We start from the raw sequence: 24,205 nt of genomic DNA on the forward strand, positions 1-24,205 counted from the left end.
TTCCTTGACTAGGCTGCTGACTTCATTTTCATATTTTTCCTGCATCTCTCTCATTTATTTTACCAGTTTTTCTTCTAACTCCCTCATTTGATTTTCAAAGTCTTTTTTGATCTCTGTCATAGCCTGAGCCCAATTTCTGTTTTTCTTAAAGTCTTTAGATGCAGGAGCTTGTGCTTTCTCATCTTCAGACTGAGTATTTTGATCCATCTTCAGCTCATATTCAAAATATTTCTCAATGGTGTTCGTCTTGTTTCTCTGCTTGCTCATTTTCCCAGCCTGAGCCTGGTTTTGGGGTGCTTCGTGAGCTTTTGGGACACTCCCACAAGGGTCTCAGTGTGTGAGGCTCTGTCCTCTCTCCTGGTCTGTGTATTAGTGCCCCCCTCTGCCACAGGGCTGAGGTGGAGGGGGGCCCCTGCTGTTCTATTGGGGGGCCTAGACTGTGATCAGGATCTGAATGTTGTCAGAGCCCCAGAGTCCTGTTCCAGGGACAGAGGACAGAGCTCTGCAGTCTCTCTCTTCACTCCCCTCCCTTGGTTCAATGGCCTCATGCCCTGGGGGCTGCTTCTGTTTCCTGGAACTCAGCTGTGCTGGCCATGCTGCTCTCTGTGTGCCTTGAGGGCTGGGCTTCATGTGCTCGCTCTGGAAGAGGTCCCCCGCTGTTCCCCCAATTTGTGCCCAGTGCTCCCTGGGGCATAGATCAGGAAACTCCCCTGCTGCTGTGAGCTGTGGCTCCCAGGGCCCTGGGACTGCCTCTGGGAGGCTGGAGTTCTTTTGCTCTGGCAGCCCACCCCTCTGGCAAGCCGCCCCTCCAACCTTGGGGAGCAGAGCCTTTCTGCTCTTTTCTAGGTTACCTTGAGTAGGAGAACTGCCTCATTGGGTCCCTTTGTGGGTTCTGTCTCTTGAAAATTTAGTTAGAGTCTTAGCTTATAAGTTTTATGAGAGAACGCCTAAGACAGGATTCGTTCTTGTTGTCATCTTGGCTCCGCCCCCTTGAGGGTATTCTTGATGAAAACACAAAAAGGCAACAGATGGGCTTTTAAAAGAAATTTTCACAGTGGTCTACAGGTTATAACAGTAAGTTTGTGGCTAAATTTGAACTCAAGTCTTTCTGACTCTAGGCCACTGGGCCATCTCAAAGAGGCTATGGCCTCTCAAAATACATCAATTGCAGAGAAGGTTTTTTTATGTTTTTGCAAGGCAAATGGGGTTAAGTGGCTTGCCCAATGCCACACAGCTAGGTAATTATTCAGTGTCTGAGACTGGATTTGAACTCAGGTACTCCTGACTCCAGGGCTGGTGCTTTATTCACTATGCAACCTAGCCGCCCCTGCAGAGAATTTTCAATGAATTTCACTAGACTGCCAAAAGCTCTTTGACATAAGATTATAAACAAGATTTCCTCAAATAAAGAGTTATTTTATATATGGATATATATAAATTATATATAGTTACAGAAGTAAATAAATATGATGCATATATTATATACATATAGAAGATTTTATGATTTTTTAAAATAAGAAACAGAGGAAGAAGAGAAAATAAATATTAATTGAAAAAATGTTTCATTTAAAAAATACTGTATAACCATGGAGATAATTTTAATAACTGAATACTGACATGAGGTACAAAAAAAGGAAGACACTTAAGGTTGTCATATCAGAAAAAAATGACCAATGAGATTATATAAAGTAAATTATTAGTGATGGCAAAGTTCTCCAAATGTTCCCAAACATTATACTAATTGAATTGAATCCTTAACCCAATAAACCCTCTTCAATGAAAACCAAAGGAAAACAAAAGGGATTATTCTAATTATACATATTGGAAAAAATAAAGTCAATTAAAAAGTCATGTATTAGCCAGACAACAACATGCTGCTGTATGTACATTCTATTTAGTTAGTACTAACATGAATAGACATTGCAGATGAACAATGAGCTGAACTCAAGATTTAGTAGAGGAAACAATAGAGCTAGAAAATAAGGTACTGTCCAATGTATTCAATAATCCAATTTCATTCTCTCTTCGATACTATCTGGCTAAACAATAAAGGAACACTATGATCTCAGAAGCAACTGAATTACAAGTAACTCAAAAGGACAATGTTAAGATACACAATTGGTCTAAATAGGCCACAGCCCACTACTAAGGATAAAATGTTTTCTAAAAGTGAGAGAAAATATTGTTAAGGACATGTACATGGAAACAAGAGTGGGCTGATCATCAGCAAGGTGAAACAGACCTTTTCTTCCTTTTTTTGTTCAACTTTTGGTCTGTGCAATAGAACTTACCTCTATATACCCAAAGTTACAAAAAGAACTGGGGGGGGGGGGAGGGAGGAGAGAGAGAGAGAGAGAGAGAGAGAGAGAGAGAGAGAGAGAGAGAGAGAGAGAGTGAGTTATCCAAAGCTTGGGAAAATGGAGGCGGTTGTGGGGGGAGGAAATAATGGAAAATTTGAGACAAGAATCAAATAGAATAATAGAAACTGAGGGTCATGATTGGTAGAGAGGTACCCACACTGATGAAAATCATTCATGTCCACTCAAGTATCAAAGTATTTAAAGTCTTTGAAATAGGATTGTACAAGTACTCTAGGCAAAATCCATTTTCTTCATGCTATATTTAAATTATGTTTTGATGGGGAAAAGACTCTAAGTTATATAATAGTAAGAGCAGCAGTAGTAGTAGTGGTGGTGGCGGTGGTGGTGGTGGTGGTGGTGGTGGTAATGGTAGTAGTAGCAACAACAATAATATTATAATACTATCTAGTATTAATAAAGCACCTTAAGGTTTACAAAATACAGTGTGTGTATGTATATGTATTATATATATATATATATTCATTTAATATTACAATAATTTTAACTGTCCAGATAGTTAAAATTTCAGTTATTCAAAAGGATATCCCAGGAAGGTAATAACTATTAAAGAAATGTAGATAGGTTATTACTCTATCATTGTTATTAAGTAAAACATAATTTTAGCATACCAGCTAAACTTTGATGAAAGTATTGCTTTTGCTTATTAGACTGACAATTTAAGCATATATCTTTCAGGGAATGAGTAAAATAATATAGGCACATCTAAAAGGAAAGTACCTTCATAGAATGTGATAGACTTGGGGATGGCTAGATCGCACGGTGGACAGAGTTAGGAGGGCTAGATGGCACAGTGGTTTTGGAGTTAGGAGGACTGGGCACTGGATCTAGAGAAGGAGAAAGTGAGGCTAGAGACATAGCACTGCACCCTCTCACTCAAATCTAGTTCATGTGCTTGTCATGATATCATCTCTCTGATATCATGGTCTTCTTCAAGAATGAAGGAGAAACATCTGATGGACTTCCAAAGAAATTTGTGTTATATAATCATTTTAATTGTGCAGTGTTTGTCAATACGTCAGAAATCGTACCTCTTTCCACCTCTTAATGTTTCTGCTCTAACCAAGTTTTCACATTCCTTCCCTCCTATCCCCACTCCAAGGAAACTATTCATTTATAAGTACCAGATACATTTTATTGATTCCCAGAACAGAGTTCATTGAATAAAGATAAAAGGGGATGAAGTTTAGAAAGGTTTATATTAACTGAGATAGACACACACACACACACACACACACACACACACACACACACACACAGCAACTAAGCTAAGAAATATTCTCTTTCACCAAAACTGTTATGGCTTACAAAAAAAAAAAAAACTTCCTAAATTCCAACTGATGATAATAATGAGAGCTAGCATTTATATAGTACTTTAAGATCTAAAAAGTCCTTTACAAATATTTTTTATCCTGTCAACAATCCTGGGAGATAGGGGCTACTATTATACCCATTTTATAGATGAGGAAACTAAAGCTGAGAGCATGTCAACTAATTTCTACAAGGTCACATAGCTAGATAGTATCTGAGGCCAGATTTGAACTCAGATATTCCTGACTCTAGATGCAGTGCTTTATCCACTATATCATGTAGGTGGTTTAATTAGTATGCTCCCATAAAGAAAGATCAGGAAACTTCACAAAGAATAAGACAGCTTCACTTCATACACCTATTATCACATTTTATTTGGTATAAAATTGCTGATAAAAATGTGTGTTGACATCAAAAAAATCAGTGCATTTGTTGTTTTAATAGTCACTTTAACAGATTACCTACTTTAGAAAAGCTCAGACTTTTGCTTTGGGCCCTTTGTGATGATGGGAAAAAGACTGTCTTTAAAAAAAAAGTTTTATCTGGGGATAGGGAGCAGAGAAAGATATGTACTGGGAAATACAGTTGATGTAAAAAAGAAATGATTTCAACAAAAAATTTGAAAACAAGGTTGTGATTTCATATACTTAAAATATTGCAAAATAAAACTTCAATTTGCTAAAATAATGCTTCTAATAATTGCTAACAATTATATGGCACTTTCATGTTTGCATAATGCTTTACAAATTCTTTCTCATTTTATTCTTGAAACAGCTTTGTAACCTAAGTACTACTATTATCCCTATTTTACAGATGAAAAAACTGAGGTAGACATATGTAAGTGACTTACTCAGGGTCACACAGCTACTAAGTGACTGAGGCCATATTTGAATTCAAATCTTCCACACTGATTCTAAGTCTAACTTCCTATTTCTTTTTTTTTTTTTTTTTAGGTTTTTGCAAGGCAATGGGGTTAAGTGGCTTGCCCAAGGCCACACAGCTAGGTAATTTGGATTTGAACTCAGGTACTCTTGACTCCAGGGCCAATGCACTATCTACTGAGCCACCTAGCCGCCCCCAACCCCCTATTTCTTATGCATGAACTTCTGATTTCTTTGTAACTTGTGAACCTTTCTGAGGCTTTAGTTCTGTACCTGTGCCACAATACAATTATTGGGGTTCATTTTCTAAATTAAACAACTATTAGAAACACACTAATATGATTTAGGCTTTCAAGACATAAAAATAAAAACTTCCAAACCTATCTAGCTAGAAACAGTTCTTCATATTTTTATGCCATTAAAAATACACAAATTTCTTTGGAAGTCTATCAAATGACATGTGAACCAAGATGTGGGCAGCAATGGCTTAAGGTTGATCAGAAGGACAAGGAGCAAGATTCTAGTTAAATCAAAGGTCCAGATAGATGTTGCAGGTATTCCAAGCAATCAAAAGCCCAGAGTATACCAGACAAGTAGAAAAGTAGAAGGGTCCAGGAGACCCAAATAGAAAAGAAGTCAAATGCATAATTGAATAAGTTGCTTTCTCCAGAGTCGGTGAGCAGAGGGTTTACATCCTGATAATTCTGGTATGAAGGAGAAGGGTAGACAAGAAGTGACCAACTTAAGTAAATAAAGTACAAACCCTGAAAGACCAGAAAATTTAAAACCAGAACTAAAAAAGCAGAAAGTCACACCATATATCATATTACCTTTCATAAAGATTTATGTTAGAGTCTAAAACTCAAAATAAATGGTAAAAAAGTAGAAATAAATATTAAATATATCTCTTAAAGACCACAATGAAATAGTTGTCAAAAAAGAAATAGGTACAAAAGATGCAGACCTAAATGGGCATTAATATTCTAAAAAATCAAATTCAATAAGGGTAATAATGCATTAAAAAATATAATAGCAAGATAACATGCCAAGAAAAAAAATTAAGCAAAGTTAAGCCAGTCTTTAAGGAAAATATTTATGTCTGGAAACACGAACAAAAGAAAAAATACTGTAGTTTTCTCCCTCAGAATGTAAGCTCCTAGAGAGCCAGTACTACTTGAATTTCACATGTATATGTTTAACTCTTTTTTTTTTAGATTTTTTTTTTTGCAAGGCAAATGGGGTTAAATGGCTTGCCCAAGGCCACACAACTAGGTAATTATTAAGTGTCTAAGACCAGATTTGAAGCCAGGTACTCCTGACTCCGGGGCCAGTGCTTTATCCACTACGCCCCCTAGCCGCCCCCTGTTTAACTCTTAACACAGTGTTTTGTACATAGTGGGCTTAATAAGTGTTTTTTCATTCATTCATTCATTCACTCGGTCATGCCAGTGAAGTGGGTAGAACTTTGGAATCAGGAGGATGGGAGTTAGAAACCAGCCTCAGACACTTGACACTTACTGGCTGTGTGAATTTGGGCAAATCACTTGCCCTGAATGCCTCCCCATTCAGGGCTATCTCCAGTCATCCTGATTCATTTCTGGCCCCTGGCTTTGGAGGAGAAAGTGAGGCTGGTGGCTTAGCACCACACACCCTCATTCAAATCCAATTCATGTGCTTGTCATGGCATCGCCTCCTTGTTGTAATGGTCCTCTTTGAAAATGAAGGACAAACATTATCATCATCACTATCATTATGTTCTTAGCTCAAATAAATATTAATAAAAGGGAATCTTTATGATCTTTAAAGACATTTATAACAGAACAAAAAAATGGAAACAGGAAAATAATTTGATACTGTAAGGAATAAAATGACAACAAACATCTACTATCATCCTTTTCTTTTTTCCCTATCTAAAAGACAACCTGGAACAAATATCGTGCTTGAAAATACTGTGAATTGTTCCTGAAAATGACTAGTTTTATTTTTTTTTTTAGAATTACATTTAAATGGTTCAGAGCAGAAGACTTCACAATGAAGCACAGATACAAATCTTTTCTAAGAAGTAAATGTTCTTAAATACACTAATTTTGTCATATATGTCAAACTTGTATCTTTTTTTCATTTCTTATTGATTAAAGAGTGACAAATTCATGGTACTGATGCATTTTCATTATTGGGAAAGATATATGATTAGACTGCTAAAATTCAGTCAGATTATGAAAGCTTAAGTTTTAAAAGATATGATAAAGAGTTAAATTAAAAATTTTATGATCTTTTAAAATTAAGGAACAAATGAATACAATGAACACAGACTATATAAGGAATATAGCTTTTAAATGGGAACCATCTAAAAGTGTGGAGGAATGACTACTCCTGCAGCTAATCTTTCCTGATACCATAGTTTTTAGTTCTGTCTGTCTCTCTCTCTCTCCCTCCCTCCCTCCCTCCCTCCCTCCTCTCATTTTCATCTATACACTTATCTGCTTACATCTCATTTTCTCCCAAATGAAATGAAGATCCCTAAGCAAGTCACTGAAACAAATTTCTGTTTGCTCAACTGTGAAATGGGTATGATCATAGTGCCTACTTCCCAGTGTTGTTGGACAGAACAAATGAACTATTCATATAGTACTTAGCACAGTGTCTAGGTTATAGTAGATGATTAATAATGTTTGTTTCCTTCCTTCTAGGCACAGTTGCTAAACTCTGGGGAGTCTAATGGGGGAAACACCATGCAACTATATACAAACAAACTACATTGGGGATAAATGGTTGGTAATCTTAGAGGGAATGTACTAAGATTACAGAGGACTCCCAAAGGTTTCTTGAAGAAGATGAGACTTTTTATATAAGATTTTAAGGAAGCCAGGAGGCAAAGATGAGGAGAGGTAGAGTTTTATTCTTGAGGGCAGTTATTATTTTAGAGTGCTAAGTATGTTAGATACTAAGATAAAAAAAATTGCTCTGCCCTAAATGGGTCTATAATCTAGCAGAAAAATATTGTACACAAATAACTAATAATACAAATTATATGATAAAAAAGGTATGAGATCTTTGTCCCCAAAGTCAATGTCTCCCATGCAAATAAAATGCAAACCTCCATAAACCTTAGAGAATTGACTGAGACACATAGAGGTTTAGGGACAGAGTGTGTGGGGGTGTCCATTTTAAATGCCCTAGAGAAAATATGCAAGTATTTCTGGCAAATAGAAGGTATTTAATAAATGCTTATTGACTTGATTAAAGATTCTTCAAAGGTTGAGAGTTCAAAAAAAGGAAAGATCACCATAAATGGGCACCAGAGCTGGGTTTTGAAAGAAGGTGTGGTGGGAATCCCTTTCAAGCAAGAAACTGATCTGCATACAGACTGGGGGACATTTAGGGCAGAATTATTTGGGGTGAATGCACAATTTAGCTGACATGGAAAGTAAGTTGTAGCAAGACCAAGATGATGGATGATTCCAAGATAAGGAATATGTCTTTTATCCTATAGAGATAATTAAGATCTTTGAGCAAGGGTATAAGTTGTCAGAATTGAAGATAAAGATTACTGTTGTAAAAAGCCACGAATAGATGAGTAATTGAGTCTCTTCCAGCCCTAAATCTCTGATCCCATGAACCCCTTTAAAATGCATGGAAGAGGGGAAAGAAAGGAAGTAAGAAGGCCACTTAAAAAGTTATTACAATAGTCCAAGCAATCACTGAGGAAATGATTACCATCACTATCACTATCCCCAGTTCCATAGATGGTGGGCAAGAAGAGGTATGGTAGAGATATGGATAATACTAAATAATTAAATAGATGTAGCAGATTAAGGAAATGAAACAACCAAAGCTGACTTCCTATTTTTATAATCTTGGGCAAGATCCTGAATCTCTCTGAGCTTCAGGTTCTTCATTTATATAGCCTCATTAGGTTGTTGGTTTAAATTATTTTCAAATTCTGAATTATGATCCTTTATGATCCATGAATACTCTAATCAATATGGCTAAGATTTCAAGTTTGGAAGATTAGGATAATGGGACACTAATAAGACAGTAAGGAAAACTAGAATATTTAGAAGGAAAGTTGATGAGCTTGATTTTAGAAATGTTGATCTTGAGTGTTGAATAGAACCACCAAATGGAAGTCATTAAGGGAAAATAAGGATGATGATGATGATGATATAGACTTGACAATCATAGAGTCATATATCATAGGATCTCAGAGTTAAAAGGAACTCAGAAAGCATAAAGTTCAATCCTTTCCTTTTAATGAGACCCAGGAAAAACCATATGACCTAATAAGGTTGGTTGTTCAAAAGTAGCCATTCTGGGTTTCAAATCCAGGTTGGTCAACTACAAAACCACTGCTTTTTTCCATTAGATGGTAGGTCATCTTTTAGAATCCATGGCTTCCTTCAAGACTCAACTGAAGTGTGCAACAACCAGGGACAATTTTGAGCTATTGCAATGGAGAATACCATCTGTATCCAGAGAAAGAATTATGGACTTTGAACAAAAAGACCATAAAATTAGAAAAAAAAAGCATTATATTATTATGTAATTTTACTATCTCATACTTTATTTTTCTTCCTTAAGGATATGATTTCTCTGTCATAACATTCAACTGAGATCAGTGTATAAAACATGGAACCAATGTAAATACTAACAGAATGCCTTCTGTGGAGGACAGGGGGAGGGAATCAAGAATGGGGGAAAAACTGTAAAACTCAAAATAAATAAAATGTTTCTTTAAAAAAAAGACTCAACTGAAGCACCAACTATATGAGTCCTTTCTTGGTTATCCAATTGCTATTGTTAGCCTCCATCCTAAAATCACTTGGTGTACACAGCAGACACACACACACACACACACACGCATACATATATATATATATATATATATATACATATATAATGTGTGTGTATGTATGTATCTGTGTGCTTCTAACCTTAAGGGTTAGAAGGGTTTGACTCTTGTCTTTTAAATCCCAAACAAAAACTAATTAATACTTGTTGAATTTGATTGGAAAAGTTGCCATTGTCTCTCTAACTGAAAAATTCAATGGCATTTCCTAAGACTTTGTTCTACTTGTGATATTTGATGCTGCTGACAATCATCTTCTTATTTCCCAGACTTCTCTGTCACTATTCTACATGAACTATTTCACCTACATCCTAGAACAACTGTTATCAATTTGCTTGTTTAGTGATGGTGATTGATGGTTTCACATGCTTGGAAGTGATCATTGAAGTCATTGGAATAAAAGAAATAACAGAGATAAGAGTATTTCAAGAGAGGATGGCCAAGGACAGTACATTAAGAAGCATCCATATTAAAAGGTCAAGTAGAAAGGGAAGAAGCAATAAACAAAATAGATAAGGACTATTCAAATTGACTAAGGAGAACCAGGAGAGAATGGCTTTGAACCCCTCATTTCCCCTCTTCTCTCTCAGTCTTAAGAAAAGACTTTACTTCATGCTATATTTAAAAAAAAATGAGAACAACCATTATGAGCTGCTATTCCAGCCCTCATTCCCCAATTTCATACTTCAAATGATCTAACTTCATGAAATCTTTCTCCTTGCACATGTCAACTCTGAAAATTACAGAGACTTATGGGAACACATATGAACTTATACAAAGTGAAATAAATAGGGCCAGGGTAACAATGTTCACAAGAACTATGAACAATTATTTGTGCAAATGTATAGAAGTGGGAGAAGAACTTCATAAAATAGAGTAAAATGAAATATGTTTCGAAAGTTAACTGGAAGCCAGATTGTGGGAGACTTGGAATGCCAGGCTAAGTAGTTTGTATTTTATACTATAGACAATGGTAAGGTTGGAAGTTTCATGGGTAGGCGAGTGACATGATCAGACTTGTCACTTAGGAAGATCATTGTTGCACCTATGTCACAAGGATTTAGAATCTGAAGAGAGAATAGTTGGAAAGCAGAGAAACAAGTAAGGACAACTGCTGATAAAGTGATATGAAAAGTATGGGGGACCTGAGGACAAGAAGGAACAGTTTTGAAAAATTGCTGAGGTAAGTAAGATAGAGTCAATTAAGTAAAATCAAAAGTTGTATTTTAAACCTTCCAATGTCATTCAACATTTCAATCTCTTGCAACACTCTTGTCTCTGTTATTTCTTTTATTCCTATTTACTTCAATGATCACTTCCAAGCATGTGAAACCATCAATCACCATCTGCAAAGGCAGATGTTGGGAATTATCTACAGCTGATTATTAGCTAGTCTTGAATGGTAATGGGGCAAAGGGTCAAGGATAGAGAAAAACTGTGCATACACTGACTAACCACAGAGGCAAGGTTACAAAGGGAAGAGAGTGAGGCTAGAGAACAGGTTATGGGCTAGGAAGGCCAGTACTAGATTACTATGATGAGAAGACTAGGTTTAGGAACTCCAAGCATGAAATAGATGTGGTAAAGCAGGAAATTATGAATACATTGGAGAATCATATTCAAAGAAGCAGTACTGATACGAGGGAGGATAAAATCTAAAATAAAACCTGTATAGCGGGCTGCAGTAGATGCAGCTATAGTTTTGGGACTTGAGGAGGTTGATAATTTGGGAAAGCAGGGAATTCAATGGAGCATTCAAGTTCCTTAATATAAGGACCGGGATTGGAATCAATAGCCAGATTGTACAAAGAACTCTTTGAAAAAGGAGGAAGAATGATCTGGAAATCAGGACATCCCAGCAAAAAATGATTTGGACTAGGTGATATAGATAAATTGAATCTCAAAAGAGGAAAGGTCCCTAGGGACAGGGGTGAAAGGGAGGGCTGTAAGTGTTCTAGATCAATAAACTCCCAACTCCTGGCTAAGTGGGTAAAGGGCATGGAAAACTAGAGAAGTAGGGATGCTCTGCCTTCAGTAGGGAGGTTTCTGGGAGCTCTAGAGTCTGAAGAAAGACCTCACAAAGATGCAGCCTCCTGGCCTGTAAAGTAACTCACTTTAAAGACAGAGCTCTTTCCCAAAGAAGTTTTCACCTTCCTACAACAAAGCCTAAGGTGGCTGATTATCTCCTGATTATCTCCTGGCTGCCAAGACAACTAGGTAATAGAGTAGATAAAAATTATGGACCTGAAATCAGGAATACCTTAGGTCAATTTTGGCCCCAGGTAAATATTATCTGTATGACATTTGGCAAAAGCATATAATGGCAAAACACAAAAAACAAAAATCCTCACCAAGATAGAAACTAGTCTGTTCGATGGGAGAGTCTCTAGGCTCCTGTTCTCCATAGGATTTATTCTCTTCCCTAAAGAAGGTCAGTAGTTCATAGACTACACATTCAACTAAAACTATAAATATTTATTTTACAACAGAATCAAATAAATTCTCCAGCCCTAGGATCAAGAATACAAATAGAACCTATTATCTCAACAAGCATTCTTCCACAACACACTGTACTACAAGTAATTTTTCACTGGGGAGGTAAAACTTGGATTGGGGTTTTCCTGGAATTATCAGATCAATATGTCAATAAAACCCAGTCTTATTCATTGCACTAATTTGGCATAAAAGGATAGTATATTTAGTACAAATTCATTTCATCACCAATTCAAACTTTCTGAATTGCTACACCTTCCTAATGTAAGAAAAAGAGTTCATTTCTTAACCTAACTTATCAAACCAATTTGACTGTGAAGTGAAAATTATAAATATTTAACAAAATGATTTATACCTTATAACAAAAGGTATTATGCTCTTGAATGTGTCCAGAAAGAAATCGTTTCAGTAGGCTAAAAGGATCATTTATACACATTGAGCCTATATGTATAAACTAGTTCTTTGGTGAGCTCTGGGTTGGGGGCGGAGTGCACCAATGCCCAACACATGTATGTATTTCCTCTACTCTTTATTTTCTCTAAATTACTAAATAATCCCCCCCCCCAACGTCCCTTCATTCACACTCTCCTATTTCCAAAACAAGCAACATGCCTTAGCCATTAAGATCTCATTTCTCTAAATTTCTTCTCTCAATGTGATTGGAATAGTTTCATTGTCTTTAACTGCTGAGGGTCTAGCTCTTCTAAGAGACATCTTCAATGCCAAGACAACTAGGTCATAGAGTAGATAAAAGTTATGGACCTGAAATCAGGAATACCTCAGTTCAATTCTGGCCCCAGGTACATACTTATTATCTGCATGACACTTGGCAAGTCACCTAATTACTGTCTGTCTACAGTTTCTTTAACTATACAACAGGGATAATAAAAGCTCCTACCCTGTAGGATTGTTGAAAGCCCTTTGCATAGTGTCTATTATTTAGCAGGACTATATAGGTTTGTTTTTGTCCCTTTCTCCATGATAATGATCTTTTCTCTCAGATCTCAATTACCAGTTTTACAATTTACATATGCAAAATCACAGTATAGTTAGCTATCTGATCCTATTAGACTGGTAGCACCATGAAGGCAGTAACCATTCCTCATTTAAACTTCATAAATCTCTAAGGCCTACCAAAGTGTTACATATATATGTATATACATATATATATGTATATGCATATATATATGTAAAACAATTTACAAAATCTGTTTAATTTGTAAAATTATTTTAGTGAACACGTAATATAGAAAGTCACTTTATACAGTAGGAACACTGAGAAAAATAATCATTTCTGGCATTACTCAAGGAGCATCCATAATAAGAATCTACAAATGCTAATATTTCTGTTGCCCTATAACAGCATTCAAGTGAAATCATTTGCAAATGTCTGTTTTGAATTTCTCTAAAACACATAAACCTCTATTGAATATTAGCATATTTTTTCATTAAATCAATAATAGAGAAGAACCAAGCTGTTCTTCCTCAGGCCTATTAATCAATGATAGATGGAAGCTTGTATAGGAAGTACCTGTATTCTCAGCTAAGCTGAATAGTAGAATTGTATCCTATCAGCCTGATTAGTTTAAATGTAATGTGTACTAGATTCCTTATGCTTCCAACACCTAAAATACTACAAAAATATGAAATGTGATTTCCTAAAAGGCAATGAACTATTGCAATACATAACAACTTTCTGTTAGCAATTCACATAGCACAATATTTATAAAGAAACATTTAGCCCGGATAGCTCAGACTTTTAATCTGAGGGTCCAGGGTTTAAGTCCCTGTTCGGGCACTAAGTCACTTTTGGGGTGGCTAGGTGGCTTAGTGGATAAAGCACCTCCCTTGGAGTCAGGAATACTTGGGTTCAAATCCGGTCTAAGACACTTAATAATTAACCTAGCTGTGTGGCCTTGGGCAAGCCACTTAACCCCATTTGCCTTGTAAAAAAAAACCCTTAAGCAACATTTAAATATATTTGGCTCATGTACATTCTTGAAAAAAGCACCTAAAATGCTTAGTGCACTATCAATATGTATACATTTTGCTCTCTCCCCCTCTTTCTTTTTCCTATCCTCTCTGCCACAGTCCTAGACAACAATTATTCCCTTTCCCCATCTCCAACACAATCAAGTTTGATTTATCACTTCTTTCCATCACTTTATCTAAGGACAAAGTAATGGTAACTATTGCTTCCTCCCACCAAAAAAAAAAAAAAATCCAAAACCATTAAGTCTAGAATTTTTGTTCACAGCGTAGAAAAATGTAAAAATTAGCAAAGGAAAGCAGTGGTTTTCAGTGAAGTCATACTTCACTAATTCAGATAGCAACAGAAATAGTAAGGCCTAGCTAGTGGTTAAGAAGAAGAAAGGTCTGTGAGTCAGGAGTCTAGAATTTTTTTTTCTTGAGATCTGCTGATGACTCCCTCTGTGACCCCTTTGTGAAAACAATTACACTCTTTGTGCTATTTTTTTTATTCCTACTATTCTCCCTTTCCCCAAGTCTTTCACTCTCTCTCCCCATCTCACTCCCTAAACAAAAAATCACCTACAGCCTAACACATGTTCTCCAAAGTATCCCATGCACCCTATTTAGAAACCACGAGACTCACATCTCTGATGAGAAATGACTTGAAATAGAAAGACTCATAAGTTTATAGTCTTAATAGAGGAAAGGGTTAAAGAGGAAGGTAAAAAAATTCACAGCCTTAAGGATGTCTCTAGAAGAGCAGTAGAATGTATCAGTTTTTAGGCAAAGGCCTGGACCACCCAGTCCTGCTACTCTATGTCCTTTGGCAAAGCCTCTCTCTGAGCATGTTTGCTACTTTGTAATATAGGACTAATAACAACCTTTGTGGGGCACACTACATAGGATTTTTGTGAGGAGACAAATTAAGTAATCTATGTAAAAGGTTTTATAAATGTCATTTTCTGTTTCTACTGTTACTATTTAAATGTATAAAGACATCAGGAACAGAATTGGTCAAAAGGGCTAAAATGGAAGATGAAAGTGATAAAGGGAAAATAATGAAAAATTTCAAAGTACCACATTTGTGAGAAAATCTGTAATATCTGTGAAAATGGTAGTTTTGCTTGATGAGGGTTAGTGGGACAAAGACTGTAAATAAGGTAACATGGAAATGAATTTTAAAATGGGAATTTAGTTTTTAAAACCCATCCCATCCTTCCAATTGCATTAGGCCATTCCCTGGGAATACAGAATCAACAAAGTAAAACAGAACTTGGAGGCTTTCAAATTCAATCACCTAATTTTACGTTTGAGGCAATTAGGTCAGTAGGACAAAACACTGAACCCTTAGGTGGTGAGCAAATAAAGTGTTGGGGCTAGAATCAGGAAGACCTGAGTTCAGATCTGACCATGCACTAGATTCGACCCTGGACAAATTACTTAATCCTCTTTGTCTCGGTTTCCTCATCTTAAAATGAGAGGAGAAAGAAATGACAAACCACTTCAGAATCTTTGCTATGAAAACCTCAAATGGGTTCATGAAGTTGGACATGACTGAAATGACTAAACAACAACAATAAATAAATTCTCCTAATAGCCTTAAATTAAAGTTTCCTGAGCTTTGACTATCTGGAAACAATTGCAGCTCAACCCCTGACTCATCTGGGAAGAGCTGAATCCATGCTTCTAACATATTTTTGATCCCATCAGAAGTAAAATATTAGAGCAATTCCAGGTACCCTTTGACTATTCATTATGAAAAAGATATACATTGTTTCTAAAACAGACTTGTTTGGAAGAGTTATAAATAATTTCCTTTCTAACCATTTTGTTGTTCAGTCATTAGTCTAGTCCAACTCTGTAATCCCATTTGGAGTTTTCTTGGCAGAGACAGTGGTTTGCCATTTCTTTCTCCAGTTCATTTTACAGATGAAGAAATTGAGGCAAACAGGGTTAAGTGGCTTGCCCAAGGTCATAAAGCTAGTATCTGAGATAGGCTTTGAACTCATCTTCCTGATTTTAGCCACTGAAACACCAAGCTGTCTTTTGTAACCATATCTTTATTGATTGTCCAATATACTCTTAAAAATAATATCCCATATTATAGCCAGAACTCCCAAGTCAAAGAGAAAATATTACAAGCAGCCAGAAGGACACAATTCAAATATCGTGGAGCTGCAGTCACAATCACACAGGACTTAGCAGTAACTACATTAAGGGCTCGTAGGGCTTGGAATATAATATCCCAGAAGTCAAAAGAACTTGGAATGCAACCGAGAATCAACTCCCCAGCAAAACTGAATGTTCTCTTCCAGGGAAAAAGATGGACTTCCAAAGAACCAGGAGAATTTCAAATGTTCCTGTTGAATCGACCAGGGCTGAAAAAAAAGTTTGACCTTCAAATACAGGACTCAGGTGAAGCATAGAGAGTGGAGGAGAAGGGTAAAATATGAGGGACTTAATGATGATGAATTGCATGTATTCGTGCATAGAAAAATGATACTGATAATACTCATAGGAAACTTCCCATTTAATAGAGCAGGTGGAAGGAGCTTTTATAGATGAAGCACAGGAGAGAGCTGAATTTGAAGATATATTGTAAAAATGGAGTCAACGGCTAAAAGGGAAAAGTACTGGGAGTAAGAGAAAGGAAAGGTAGAACAGGCTAAGAAATTTCATATATATATTTTTTACAATAAGCTTTTGCAATGATATGGAAGGGGGGAAGACGAGGGGGAATGAAGGAACCTTCACTCTCATCAGAAATGGCTCAGAGAGGAAGCAGCTTACACACTCAATAGGGTATAGACATCTAGGGTAAAAAGGAGAGAAGGGGGGAAAGGGGAAGGGGGGAATGTGGGTGATAGAGGAGAGGGTAGATCATAGGAGAGAACAGTCAGATATAACATGTTCTCTTTTTTACTTCTTTGCAAGGGGCTGGGATTGGGTGGCCTGTCCGGGACCACAGGGCTAGGTGGCTGCTGGGTCTCAGGGGTGGTATTTAGGCTCAGGGTCTCTTGGCCCCAGGGCCATCACTCAGCTACCCTACAGCACATTTTAGAAGAGAGACAAAGTGAAAGGAGAGAGAAAATATAATATATGATAGTGGAGAGGAATGGATGGAGGGAATTACAATCAGCAACTGCAACAGTGTAAAAATACGGAAGTAACTTTTATGAGGGACTTATAAAGAATGTGATCCACCTGAAACAGAGCTGATGGTATCAGAACACAGACTGAAACACATTTTTTTCCTCTTTACTTTATTTCTCATGAGGGTCTGTATTTTTTGTGGGGGCATTATGTTTACTCTAAAACCAGAGTATTTTAGTAATGTATAAAAAAAATCACTTGTACAAAAATATTCCTAGCTGCTTTGTTTGTGGTGGCAAAGAATTGGAAATTGAGAAAATGTCCTTCAATTGGGGAATGGCTTAACAAAATGTGGTATATGTATGTGATGGAACACTATTGTTCTATTAGAAACTAGAAGGAATGGGAATTCAGGGAAGCCTGAAAAGATTTGCATGGACTGATGCTGAGTGAAATGAGCAGAATCAGAGGAACATTGTAAACCTTAGCAGCGACATGGGGGTGATGACCAACCTTGATGTGCTTGCTCATTTCATTAGTGCAAAAATCAGGCACCATACTTTATTTTTCTTCCTTAAGGATATGATTTCTCTCTCATCACATTCAACTTAGATCAATGCATACCATGGAAACAACATAAAGATAACAGACTTCCTTCTGTGCTGGGTGGGGGGAGGGAAGCAAGATTAGAGGAAACATAAAAATATATATATATATATATCCTTTGGTTAGAAGACATATAATTCATCCAATTAGCTACCTTATTACAAACTATTTGCAACCCTCCATGCATCAAAGGAAAATTATTTTTTTTGCTGATTTAAAAATGTAAATGTTGCTTAAATTTTAAATAAAAAAATACACCCTCTGCTCTTAGGCTGTTTTTAACAAAATGGCCATCAGCATCTTCTTTTCCTAAACCTGTTAGAAACCCACAGTGACATTTGTTTGTTTTTTTTTTTGCTGCAATCTCCCTTTTGACCACAAATACTAGCCTAAGGTAAGTGCATATCTATCTACATTTTAAATTTTTATCTTGTCATCTTTTAATGAGCTAATCATGCATATTTACTAAGAAGAATCTTCAAAGCAGAGTATTGTAAATAATAAAATATTTCATGCAAATTGCATTGAAACCTTGTTTTTAAATAAATGCAACCATACTTCCTCTTCCCTTTTAATTAATACTAACAATTAATACCTCACAGAGGGCCCTGAGAAAACCAAAGCTTTCAAAAGAAAAGAGCCTTCTTAGTGCCTTCTTGAAGGGTCTCAGGAAAGCATCACAGTAAGTAAATTCAGGAACAGTTTGTATGGTTTATCTGCTAACCAATCTTATGTGAACTCATCTTTGACTAAAGAGTACGCTAGAAGGGGCATTGAACCAGGGAGGAGGTGGGAGTTAGGAATGTTCAAATTGTTCAAATTTTTAATCACATCTAACTCTTGATGACCCCATTTGGGGTTCTCTTGGCAGAGATTGGAAATGGTTTGTCATTTCCTTTTCTAGCTCATTATACAGATGAGCAACTGAGGCACCCATGCTTAAGTGATTTGCCCAGGTTCACATATATAATGTATCTGGGGTCATATTTGAACTCAGGAAGATGATTTTTCTAACTTCAGGCTGAGCTCTCTATCTCCTATGCTATGCTACCTAGCTAGAACTAGGGTCAGATTCTCTCTAAGATCTTTTCTATTTCTAACATTAAAGCTTTCTAAATGTACCACTTGATCACCAAACTTCATGTTACACAGTACCCAAAGCAGTAAAGATCTTCAAAGGCTAAGGAGGTAGGAAGTGTAAAGAAATTAAGGAGAAATGGCTATAGGATAGAAAAAAGCTCTTACTTGGTGATTGTTCAGACATACTATAGCTTTCCCCTGACTTGGTAAGGGCTTGCTAAATTAATTTTGTTTATCTAAAACAAAGTAACATAAAGATATAACTGAAAAACAAAAGTATCAAAATCATTGGTATGTTCCCATTGTATTCTCAGACTCAAATGGGTCTCATTTATGAACAACAGTATCTGGCATTTAACCTGAGTTTCACGAATTAACAGGTAGCAATTTTTTGAGTAAACATAAATTTCAAAATTTGAGATAACACCGATTAGAAAACTGTTAAGAGTCAATAGGATCTATGAATTAGGCAGTTTTTGGTACTTAAGAACGTAAAGATCAAGAACATAAAAAGGAAGAGGGAGCCTGTGACTTATCCTAAGTCACACAATTAATTGACAGAGTTTAACCTAGAATCTGGGTTCTCTGACCTCCAATCCAATCAATGCTGCCTCTTCACCCTTCAACTCATGCAGGTGAAAATATACCTGTTTGGGTATATACTTTCTATTCCCTAAAACTCAAGGAATTGCCCTTTCCAAGAAGTAATTTTGCAGGTCTTGAAATCACATTTAAGGATGTTTAAACTTCATAATATAGAAGAAACTAGAGGCAGCATGGTACGGTTCTGGGTTCTTAACCATTTTTGTATCATGGACCATTTTCACATTCTGACAAAGCCTATGGATCCCTCCATTGAATGTTTTTAAATTCGCAAAATAAAATACAAAGGAAACAAATTATACTGAGATATAGATATCAAAAAAAAAACAACTAAGTATAGATCACAGACTCCCAGCTTAAGATCCTTTGATGTGGTGGATAGAAGGCTAGTCTTTGAAGAACTGAGTTCAAATCCAACTCAGACACATACTAATGTATATGGCAAGCCTGGTCCCTTTGCTTCTCCATGCTCTAAGCAACTGCATGTCAATCAATCAATCAATCAGCAAACACTTATTAAGAGCCCTCCATATTTCAGGAATTCTCCTAAGCCCTGGAGAACATAAAATGAGGTAAAAGGCAGTATCTATCGTCAATAAGATTGTAATCTAATGGGAGAGACAACTTGTAAACAATTGTAGACAAAGCAAACTACATATAAATAGGAAAAAAAATTAAAAAGGAAAGCATTAGACTTAAGAAGATTTTGGGAAGACTTCCCTAAAAGACAGGATTTTAGCTGGGTCTTTAAAGAAGCAAGGGAGGTCAGCAGTCAGAGTAGAGAAGGTCAGAACTGCATTGTTTAGGGGGCGGCTAGGTGGCACAGTGGATAAAGCACCGGCCTTGGAGTCAGGAGTACCTGGGTTCAAATCTGGTCTCAGACACTTAATAATTACCTAGCTGTGTGGCCTTGGGCAAGCCACTTAACCCCATCTGCTTTGCAAAAACCTTAAAAAAAAAGAACTGCTTTGTTAGACTGGAGCTTCATTATATCAAAGAAATCATGCTTTCAGTCTTTATCCCTATTCCAGTATTGCACTATAGGAATATTATTCTGTGGTGGTACCAGAGTCAAAATTCAAGTAGATGTTAAACCTTCATGTCTCTCTTTGCCTTGGAATGATGCTCAGTCAGTGTTATCTGTGGATTCACCAAATTGACAACCACAATAACCATGAATAGTTATTATGAAGTCAAACATGTAACATTTTATAAGCTCCAATTTTATTCTAGAAGGAGCCATGCAATTAAAAAAAAATAGGCATTTCAAGCTGTCATGCAGATAATATGCATTTACCAAAGTTACTTCTCAAAATTCATCTATATTGGAAATCAACTGTACCCAACCAAATCAGTTTCATAAAGGTTGTTCCCAAGCTACCAAGCATGAGATTATTCAGAGCTTCAGTTAAAATTCATTGACTGTACATGGTTCCATTTTTAACTAACCCTGCTGTGCCTACATATTGTAGCACATATGGCTACATGAGACACCATGCCCTGGCCAGATACATTACTCTCAATCCTAAAATAGCAGAGGCTCAAAAATGTCAAGGTACTGAAGAATGGGGATAATATATTGCCAGAAAATATTATTTAAATTGTACTTTTTATACTTAATTTTCAAAGGGAAGAAACTCAATTTCATGTTTTCTATATTATCTAGTATGTTTGGGGCACTAATTCATTAGAAAGAACCATGCAATTGCTTGTATTTGTATGTTCTGCTTTTAAAACTCAACATGTAAAAATTTGTTATTAAAATATGCTAAATTACATGGCTATTATTCCCATTATGAAAGGATTCAGGTCAATTCCTTTTTGTGGTATTTTCTGATAAGTACATTTAAAATAACTTACAATTTGCAAGAGAAAAGATTCAAATATACAGCTCTACAAGGATAAATTTAGTATATAAAAATGAATTACAACTGTATTAACAATCATGACTAAATCAGCTACATCAACTGAACAAAGAGTGGGCTAATACTGAGGTTAAAATCACAGGTCTGAGTATTAAAGGTGAGTTGGAAGAGGTATTCTCTCTTCTAGTGTCATAGATTCCATGAATAATAACTCCCCCATCTATTCATTTTGCCAAGGGCCCTTCATCATCAGAAGAAGCTCATGAAATGGTGTGAACATGGCTTCAATGCAAATCCATCACTACTCCTGGAAAAAAACAATCTAAGTACAAATTCTACCAAGATTGAGTCAGTTATCTTTTTTTAAGGACAACAGAATTCATGAACATCATCATCTTAATAACTTAAATAAAAAATGAGAAATCTTTGATTTCTAGGCAGATCATTTAATGTAATACATTTTTTTAAAACACCCTAAAAGAAATCCAACTTCCTATCTACACATCAATATGATTCAATTTCTGTGACTGATGGATGAAAGCAGCTGCCTCCTTTGTAAGTTACACATTGAAACATGAGTTTGTGATTTAAAATAAATAAATAACATGATCATGAAGAGGAAAAATGAAATTCTAGTTTTCAACTTTTCCAGATGTCAAAAATAGATTGCATTTAAGGACAAGACTTGTTTCCACCCTGTTAAAAAAAAAAGACACTTTTTTCCCTTCACATAGTGAACAGTCTGGAATCAGTATAGAGAAGCCAAGAACATGCAGATGTCTGCACTCAAGTCATTTTGCTGGCACGCTTTTGTTCTCCAAGAAATAAGAGCACAAATCTTTCTACAAATGGAGTAGCTGACTACTCAGATGTGAGCACATTGCTGCTATGACAAACCTTGCTTATCCAGTAGTCTCTTTGAAAGATTACTAAGGAGTGAACACATTCATCTCAATAATTATTTGATTTCTTTAGTCATCAATAAGCTGTGAGTATGTGTATGTGTATATATATATATGTGTGTGTGTGTATATATATGTGTGTGTGTATGTATATATATATATATATATATATATATATATACACACATAATTTCCATTACAGTTATGTTTCAACACCTATTGGGACTGAGTATGTCTATTTCAGATTATATTTTTTTTAAAAATAGAGAATATTCTAAGTCATTTTATTAGGAATTCATTCCATTATTTGTCTCAGTTCTCATATGCATCATTTTGCCCATTTGGAAATACAAATTACAACTCTTACATTAACAGATTTTTCATGGAATACTCAACTTTGGAATAACAAAATTTGTTTCCCTAAGCAATTTTTTTTTCAAAGTGCCTTCCAGGATACCATGACAAAGCTTTCTATTTTATAAAGGGTAGTGGGCTAAGAGGAACAAGAAAGAATCCTAATTGTTTCAACATCCTGTGACTTAAGAAATTAAAATCTTCCTCTGTGGTCCTTTGGAGAAACACCTCTATGGATCCCATGATATTTCAATAATCTTAGGAAAAAGCATCCTTTATAGAAAATTTACTTTGGAAGTAAAAACTAAAAACATGAGACAGTTTTTAAGTTTGTTTTGATAAATTACAAATAAAACATATCCAAATATTATCAATATGCAAATATACTTCAAATTTTCATTTTAGTGAAAAATAATTATGGCTATCAAATTAAACTATCGGGAAATTCAACATTACCAAGTCAGTTACTCCTTTTAAGAGCCTATCTCAGAATTGGTCCGCAGTGCTGGAAACCTCCAAAATTAGTTCCTATCCCCACATGGAAAAATATTTAACATTCAGGTGGGCACCTTGGGTGATAGATAAAACTACTGAGAAGCCAAGTAGGGTCAAAAGAAGATGCTAGGGAAAAGTTCCTAAAATCAAGGACCAAATGATTGGAAGTCTTTCTTCCTTCCCATCCGTTAGTCGCGCTCTATTAGAATTAGATGTGTAGTAACCAAGCATTCCCAATGAAATTCTGCCTCCTAGTGCTACAGTTGAAGCAACATAATGCAGAGTGCCCCGCTTGGGCAGGAGGGGGAACAGTGAGAACCTATCCGATCTAAGTCCAAAATATCCCCATCAGCACCTTTATTCCCCTTCTCCCCAGGGAGAAAGGGCAGCAGTACCAAAAAGATCCAAAGCTAACAACAGCCTGCACTTCCGTTAGGAAACCGAGTCCCCTTTTTGGGTATACTTGGGTCAAAGAGCTGATAAGCAAGTAAGAAGCTCTCTTCCCTTAAATCGGAACGCACTTAAGCGTCCAGGCTCCTGCTCTCTACACCGAGATGGGATGCCGGGGTCACTGGGTGACAGCGAGCGAGGAGGAGGAAGATGCCTCGCGCTGGAGGAGGAGGAGGAGGAGGAGGAGGAGGGCAGCTGCACCGGGATGTGTGCTGGGAAGCGGGTGCATGTGTGAGAGAGACAGACAGACGGGAAAAGGCGGGGGGGAGGAGAGAGACGTGTGTACACTGCATGTATCAGAGAGAAGGGAAGGACGGGGAGGCTGGGGGAAGGAGGCAGGGAACGTGTGTGTGAGTGTCTGTGTCTGTGTGTAGGGGGAGGGGAGGAAGCCGTGCCACGCTCCTTACCTCTCAAAGACCAGCCTGACCATGAAGATGAAGAAGGCCAAGGGGAAGGCGAGGTAGAGGTCTTCCGCCTGGGGGAAGGTGGCCTCCTCCGTGTTCTTCAGATCTGCCCAGGTGACATTGTGGGGGAGCCAGAACCTCTCGTTCCAGAACCAGGCTAAGATCCCTGCCATCTTGCTTTGTCCAGCCTCGTCCTGCAGATCGCACTGCAGCGGCCGGGCTCCTCGCGGCGTCCCGGAGCCCGAGGAGGGCGGGGATGCGGGGCGCCCGCGGGGCCGGGGCGCGGAGCCTCGTCCGCCGGGGCCGGGGCCGGGGCCGGGGCCGCGCCCGCCGCCCGCAGCCTCCGCGCCGCGGCCGGGCCGGAGACGACTCGGGCCGCTGCTGAGCCCGGCTGCGCTCTCTCGCGGCTCCGCTCGCTCTGCCTCTCCGGCCGCGCGGGGGAAAGGGGCCGCCTCGTCTGTCACATGGCA

At 37.2% G+C, this 24,205-nt stretch overlaps 1 protein-coding gene across 2 annotated transcripts in view; it reads right to left on the reverse strand.

The window, feature by feature from the left end:
* The window catches only part of CERS6 (ceramide synthase 6), a 334,583-nt gene extending 310,607 nt beyond the window's left edge, over positions 1–23,976 (reverse strand). For both annotated transcript variants that reach the window (XM_074215783.1, XM_074215782.1), the window contains exon 1: positions 23,739–23,976. In XM_074215783.1, the coding sequence (XP_074071884.1) occupies positions 23,739–23,908 (170 nt within the window). In that variant the 5' untranslated portion in view covers positions 23,909–23,976. The remainder of the gene's footprint in view (positions 1–23,738) is intronic.
* Positions 23,977–24,205: the final 229 nt, after the last annotated feature.

This window comes from Macrotis lagotis, chromosome 1, assembly GCF_037893015.1.
Source record: "Macrotis lagotis isolate mMagLag1 chromosome 1, bilby.v1.9.chrom.fasta, whole genome shotgun sequence".
NCBI lineage: Eukaryota > Metazoa > Chordata > Mammalia > Peramelemorphia > Peramelidae > Macrotis > Macrotis lagotis.